Source organism: Miscanthus floridulus, chromosome 17 (assembly GCF_019320115.1).
Source record: "Miscanthus floridulus cultivar M001 chromosome 17, ASM1932011v1, whole genome shotgun sequence".
Lineage (NCBI taxonomy): Eukaryota > Viridiplantae > Streptophyta > Magnoliopsida > Poales > Poaceae > Miscanthus > Miscanthus floridulus.
The window spans coordinates 9,504,302-9,511,962 of record NC_089596.1 but is presented as its reverse complement, the minus strand read 5'-3'; the positions used below and the strand labels follow the sequence as shown (position 1 = coordinate 9,511,962).

The following is a 7,661-nucleotide window of genomic DNA, read 5'->3' as shown; positions in this document are numbered from 1 at the left end:
ATACCATGGAGCGGTGGCACGTAAGGCCAGTGCCCACTACTGTGGAGATGGATTCCGTGCTTCAATAGTGCTGAAATTATAAATAATTTGGGGCTACGACTTGTACAGGATAAGGTGCCCTCTAATCTGTTTCTATGCTGTCAAGTTCTACCTGTCAGATAGAGTTGTCCGCCAACTTGGAGTGAGACAGCTTTAGTTAATGGCTCAGTTCTCGACTGGCATTGACTTACACAAGTAAGTGTTTTGTTATTTCAATTGTCCCGTTATAGTCCATTTGCATTAGTTCCTATATAAGATGAAGTAACGATGGCGTACGTGCACTTTTAATATGATCACATGTATATGGATTTTGATGAATGTGCGTGTATGGAATGTATATATTATGTGTCATATTTTTGTTTGGTTTGCATTAAAAAAACAAAGGAAACTCTGCGGAAATTTTCTACACAAATTTTTTCACGAATAAACCATAGAACTAACAAGTCATGCAGACTACTGAGTGCAACGATGCCACTTTCTCTTTCTCTCTCTTTCTCAGGGCATCGGGATTCTCCTCCATCACTTCCTTCGCTCGGCGCGCATGCTCAAGCTTCTTCTCTCTTTCCTCCCTGTACGCAGCAACACGTCTCCTTTCCTCCTCTTCCTTGTGCTCCTTTGCTGCAGCCTCCTCTCTGCGTCTCTTCTCCATCATCTCCTTGTCCCCTGCTTCCCACCGCAACAGTTTCTACATCCACTCATTGTCTTCCGGCTTGATCTCATTGTCAATTCACTGCTCAAAATCACAGAGCGGTGGAGGAGTCTACAATAAATGCAATTGTTATAAAACAAATAAATCATGCAAGACTTCATATGATACAAAATAATCATTACATAGCGTTGACGAAGTATAGACTCAAACGTAAAATTGACACACATCTAGTATCTCTGTCTATATGTGTTCTCTTTATCGAACTTGACTACCTTACGAGGATCACCGTATCATAGGCACTGGAACACCATTACAGAGACGACCAAGAGCCAGCGCACGAAGCGCGGCCCCGTGGCGACGCCGGTGAGCAGGCCCATGGTGAGCACCATGGAGCTGCCGAACCCGATCCAGCTCGACCACACGAAGAGCACGTACAGGCCGTAGTGCTCGTCCCGGAGGATGGGGTCGCCCGCCGCGACTACTGACGATGCGTGCTGACTGCTGACAGCTGACAGCTGACGTACATGCTGTAAATAAAAAAAACGCAGTTCAGTTCATTGTAGCAGTACAATGGGAAGGAAAACTAAAAGGAACCCTCACCTGCTGCTTGAAAATGCTAACGAGGAACCAGTACACAGTGTACACCGGAATGCCTGAAAAACTTTCTAGTTTCCTCATCATGTGTATGCATGACTCCACCCTGCATTCAACCAAAAACATCTCTATCAGACTATTATTGAACCAAGCAAAGGGTGTTCTTTCTTTCGTTCGCGGCAAATTAATGAACAACTTCCTGAAGAAAGAAACGTAAACCATACAGTACCGTTTTCAAAAGGAATTTGTCATGCGACGTCTTGTCGTCCCAAATCAGCATCACGACGCGGACTCCCTCATGGACCATCCCCTTGAGGAGCTCACCGAGCATCGGCGGCGTCCCTCCGGGCAACGGCCTGGTCGTCTCCCTCACGATCCTGACGGGGTGGTAGATGGACCAGCCGACCACGTAAACCAGGTGGTGCGCTTCAGCGATGGCGTGGCAGATGTCCTCCCAACACCTGCCGTGCTCGTAGACCCGGCCGCCGTCGATCTCGATCGCAGGTAGATTGCCGCCGGCGACGTGGGCGTCCTGGTAGAGCGTGACGGCGCCGCCTCGCCGGAGAGGGAAGTAGGCATTGGGCACGCCGTCGATGGGCTCGTACCGTATGGAGAGGTGCAGCTCGGGCGCGGGCTGCCTCGGGGAGTGGCTGCCGGCTCCGGCGCCGCACTGCCCGGCCTCGACTGGGAACCAGCCGGCGACGGGCGCGCCGGCGGCGAGCGCGGCGACGCCGATGAGCTGCGCGCCAAAGACGTCGTTGTCCTTGACGTGGAACTCGACGCGGGCGGCGGCGTGCGCGACCTCCACGCGGAAGTGCTCCTCCCAGCGCGGGTTCTCGGTGTTGGGGATCACCCGGGTCTGCGCCACCGTGGCGCCCGCGACGCAGACGGAGACGTAGGGGTCGCTGGTGATGATCCGCTTCTTCGTGGCGGGCCTGCCGCAGGAGCAGGAGGCGAAGCAGCGGCGCACCCGCTCCGACATGATGTCCATGTTGGGCAGGCACTTGGCCTCCACGATGCGGATGTCCAGGTCACCGTTCAGGAGCACGGCGGGCTCGGGCTCTGCCGGCGCCGAGCCCTTGCCCATGGCAAGAGACCGGACCACCAAGTGGTGGCCGCGGCGCCGGGAGCGGAGAACAAGAAATCAATGCGCTGGTCAGAGGCGTGGCGGGCGAATCGATGTCAGAATGTGGCTTGGCTAGCGCGCCATGGCGGCGCTGGCCGGCCGGCCGACGAGGAGAGGCGTGCGGGTCGGGGCGGAGCGGGGAGCACAGGGTGGCAGAGCGAAGGCGCTCGCGCGCGCGAGATGCGGGGGGGGGGGGGGGGGGGGGGGGGGGGGGGGGGGGGGGGGGGGGGGGCGGGTGGGGGTGAAGAGAGGAGCGACGACGAACGGAACAGGGAGCAAGAGAGGCGCTCGCGTGTGGGCGGTTACCCGAGGAGAGGAGAGGAGGCGTGACGTGGGCGGACAAGGTGTTTGTGCGCCGGCGGGTCACTGATGTTTCTTTGTTCACGCGCCGGTGCACGGCGGACGGAGCAGCAGTTTTCTTTTCCCGCGAAGCCGATGTGACCCCGGGGGTCCTCTGGAGTTTTGAACCGTGCGTGCCCGTCAGTGACTCCAGGAACGGGCGGTGCCCATGTGAATGTGATGCGATGCTACAGCCCGATCCACCGGCCAAGACTGATGCCTGCATTTGACCATTTGTTTTCGCTAATCGACGTGCCTGACATAACGCTGGATTTGCATTGGCTACCGATGAAAAGAGTGCCCTCGTGTCGGGGACATAAGGTAACCGATGAGGTGTAACTAATAACCATCAAACATTGATGCTTCCGAATAGACAAAAACATAGCTACACTTTTTGTCCGGAGGACTAAAGATTGGCTCCACCTCGCTCGACGTCTGAGAGCTGGCTCCGCCTCACCCGACGGCTGAGGGCTGGTTCCGCCTCGCTCGACGGCTATCATCCTCGTCGCGGTGGACGCTACAACAGCGGCGAGGACCGGAGTCCGAGCCCCGGCCTGCCAGGCCCTCAGGCCGCCGGCACATCCTCAACGCTGCTTTCCCACCAAGGTACCGACCACCTACCAATATCCCTAAGTACTCTGGGGAGACAAACCCCGAACTTTGGCTCGAAGACTATTGGCTTAGCTGTCAAGCCGGTGGTGCGGATAATGACGACTTCATTATCCGCAACCTTCCGCTGTTCTTGGCCGATTCGGCACGAGCGTCGTTGGAACACCTGCCGTCCAATGCAATTCAGAGTTGGGCAGATCTGAAGGAGATCTTTGTAGAAAACTTCTAGGACACATACAAGCGCCCTGGGAACCCATGGACCTCAAGAACTGCTGTCAGAAGGCCGATGAGACCCTCCGTGGGTACATACGGCGCTTCTCCCGACAGTGCAACGAGCTCCCTAACGTCGCCGACGTCGACGTGATAGGAGCCTTCCTGTCTGGGACAACCTGCGAGTCCTTGGTTCATAAGCTGGGACGCAAGGGCCCGCGAACCACCAAGAAACTCCTGGACATCGCCACTAGCCACGCCTCAGGAGAAGAGGCGGACGGAGCTATCTTCAATCGCCTCGAGGGCAAGGCAAGGCGGGACGAGGGTGCCGGCGAAGGCACCTCCAATCGTTCCGCCAAAAGGAAGAATAAGAAGCAACGACGCGAGGACTCGCTCGTGGCCGCTGCTGACCGCAAGGGTGGTCGGAAGCCCGCGGAGGGCACTCCGAACCATTTCGAAAAATTACTCGAGGGGTCGTGCCCTAACCACGCCTTTCCTGTTAAGTATCTGCTCAAGGACTGTAGCCTCATACGGCGGTTCTTGTCTGGAGGCTCCAACAAAGGGGGGTAGGGGAAGGACCCTGCCCCCACTGCGGACGACGCCGAGGAGAAGGACAACGGCTTTCCAACGCCGGACGGGTACCTTATGATCTTTGGAGGATCAGCAGCCTACGACTCCAAACGCCGTTAGAAGGTCACACGCCGCGAAGTCTACACGGCCCAACCGGCCACACCTCCCTTCCTCCGGTGGTCGGAGTCCGCCATAACCTTTGATCGGACCGACCATCCAGATACCGTCCTGCATCCGGGGAGATATTCGCTTGTGGTCGACCCAATCGTCGGCCCAAAGCGACTCACCAAAGTACTAATGGATGGGGGCAGTGGCCTCAACATCATGTACGCAAAGACGCTCGATGAGATGGGCGTCGACCGGACACGCCTCCGCCCAACCCGAGCGCCTTTCCATGGCAACGTGCCTAGGAAGCAGGCCATGCCACTCGGACAGATCGATCTGCTCGTTACCTTCGGAGATCGGTTCAATTACAGGACCGAGACCCTCACCTTCGAGGTGGTTGGGTTCCCCAGAACCTTCCACGCCATCCTAGGACGTCCATGCTAGGCGAAGTTCATGGCCATCCCCAACTATAAATACCTCAAGCTAAAGATGTCGGGCCCCCATGGGGTCATCACCATCGGCACCTCCTTCCAGCGTGCCTACAAGTGCGAGGTCGAGTGCTGCGGCCACGCCACAGCAATCGTCACCTCCGGGGAACTCGCCGCCCTCAAGGAGGAGGTCACCGAAGAAGCGCGAGACGCGAAGAAGTTGACCGGGTCGTTCGAATCGGCAGAGGGCTCCAAGGAGGTCCTCATAGATCCTAGCAGCTCCGAGGGTAAAACGGTATGCATTGGTACCGCGCTTTCCTCCAAATAGGAAAGCGCACTCGTCGACTTCCTCCACGGCAACAAAGACATTTTACGTGGAAACCCTCAGATATGCCAGGCATTCCGAGGGAGGTCGCCGAGCATACCTTGAAGATCCATCCAGGCTCCAGGCCGGTGAAGCAACGCCTGTGTCGCTTCGACGAGGAGAAACGCAGGGCCATCGGCGAGGAGATAGCCAAACTTTTGACGGCTGGATTCATCAAGGAATTATACCACCAAGAGTGGTTAGCTAATCCTGTTCTTGTACGAAAGAAGAGTGAGAAATGGAGGATGTGTGTTGACTATACAGGTCTCAACAAGGCGTGCCCAAATGATATGTTCCCTTTGCCGCGCATAGACCAAATAGTCAACTCTACCTCAGGGTGCGAAACCCTCTGCTTCCTTGATGCGTACTCCGGCTACCATCAAATCATGATGAAAGAATCCAATCAGCTCGCGACATCTTTCATCACCCCATTCGGATCGTTCTGCTACGTCTTAATGCCATTCGGTCTGAAGAATGTTGGGGCTACGTACCAGCGCTGTATGCTCAAATGCTTCGGGAACCTCATCGGACGGACCATTGAGGCCTACGATGACGACATCGTGGTTAAGTCCAAACGGGCCGACCACCTCGTAACCTTTGCAAAACTCCAAGCGAATGGCATCAAACTCAATCCCGAGAAATGTGTTTTTGGGTCCCGAGGGGCATGCTGCTCCGCTTCATCGTCTTCGAGCGTGGCATCGAAGCCAACCCGGAGAAAATTTCAGCCATCACAAGGATGGGTCCGATTCAGAATATAAAGGGGGTTCAATGAATCACAGGATGCCTCGCCGCACTCAGCCGATTCATCTCGCACCTCGGCGAATGAGGTCTCCCCCTTTATCGACTCTTGAAGAAAGTCGACCGCTTCGAGTGGGCGTCCGAGGCCCAGGAGGCACTTGACATGGTCAAACTGCTTCTGACAAGGCCCCCGATCTTGGTTGCTCCAACCGATGGAGAATCCCTTCTGCTATACATAGCGGCCGCCACGCAAGTGGTCAGTGCCGCCCTAGTAGTGGAGCGGGAAGAAGAGGGGCACGCCCGCAAGGTACAGCGCCCTGTGTACTTTATCAGTGAGGTACTATCCGACTCCAAGACCCGCTACTCCCAAATCCAGAAGCTCCTATATGTCATCCTCATCACCAAGAGGAAGCTATGCCACTACTTTGAATCACATACCGTGACGGTTGTGACGTCGTTCCCCCTCGGCGAGGTCATCTAGAGCCAGGACGCCATAGGAAGAACCACAAAGTGGGCACTCGAGTTGATGGATCAAGGCATCACGTATGCCTCCTGAATGGTGATCAAGTCCTAGGTGTTGGTTGACTTCATCATGGAATAGACCGAGGTCCAAACACCACCGGCGGTCGTCGATCAAGAGTACTGGACAATGTACTTCGACGGATCACTGATGAAGAAGGGCACCGACGTGGGGCTAGTCTTTGTATCACCCCTCGAGGTTCGCATGAGGTACATGGTTCGTCTCCATTTCCCCTCATCCAATAATGTGGCTGAGTATGAAGCACTCATCAATGGCCTACGCATCACCATCGAGCTGGGCATCCGATGCCTCGACATCTAGGGCGACTCCTAGCTGGTCGTCAACCAAGTCATGAAGGAGTCGAACTGTCACGACACCAAGATGGTTGCGTACTGCCAAGAAGTTCGATGGCTGGAGGACAAATTTGATGACCTCGAACTCAATCACATCCCAAGGTGCCTTAAAGAGGCGGCCAACGCGCTTGTAAAAGCGGTGTCCAGTCGAGAGCTGGTGCCAATGGGTGTATTCGTCAGTGACCAACACATACCCTCGGTGCGCTACAAAGGGTCAGAATGGGCCGACGATAGTCCATCTGATCCAGCCTCAGGGGCTAACCAACCGATGGCTCCGTCCGGCCCAGAGGTCATGGAGCTTGAAGAGGATCCAACGATAGAGCCCAACCCTCTGATCGACTGGAGAACACTCTACCTCGACTACCTCCTCTATGACATGCTGCCAACGGACAAGACGGAAGCTCAACGGCTCGCACATCATGCCAAATCCTTTGTTCTTATAGAAGGCGAACTCTACAAATGAAGCCACACTAGGATCCTGTAGCTCTGCATCCCCATCGAACAGGGGAAGCTTTTGTTGAGCGATATCCATGGTGGGGTCTATGGTCACCACGCCGCACCAAGAACCTTGGTTGGGAACACGTTCTGATAGGGCTTTTACTAGCCCACTGTAGTAGCCGACGCTGAGCAGATCGTACGCACCTGCGAAGGGTGCCAGTACTACGCTCGGCAAACTCACCTCCCAGCCCAAGCACTCCAGATGATCCCCATCACGTGGCCCTTCATGTTCTAGGGGCTCAATCTGGTTGGGCCTCTCAAGAAGGCGCCCGGGGGCTTCACCCACTTACTTATCACCATAAACAAGTTCACAAAATGGATCGAAGCTCGGTCGATCTTCGTGATCAAGTCCAAGCAAGCTGTGTTGTTCTTCCTCGACATCAACCATCACTTTGGAGTACCAAACTCTATCATCACGGACAATGGCACACAGTTCACCAACAAGAAATTCCTTCGATTCTGTGATGAACAACACATCCGGGTCGATTGGGCCACCGTCGCGCACCCTCGAACGAATGG

General features: G+C 55.5%; 1 protein-coding gene across 1 annotated transcript; it reads right to left on the bottom strand.

Annotated features, from left to right (window-relative positions):
- Window positions 1–978: 978 nt before the first annotated feature.
- On the bottom strand, window positions 979–2,369 carry LOC136515180 (phospholipase D delta-like). The gene is made up of 3 exons (XM_066508850.1): window positions 1,507–2,369; window positions 1,289–1,388; window positions 979–1,215 (listed from the first exon to the last, which is right to left on the bottom strand). Exons 1-3 carry the CDS (start codon window positions 2,367–2,369, stop codon window positions 979–981), a joined length of 1,200 nt encoding a protein of 399 aa, XP_066364947.1.
- Between the last annotated feature and the right edge of the window lie 5,292 nt (window positions 2,370–7,661).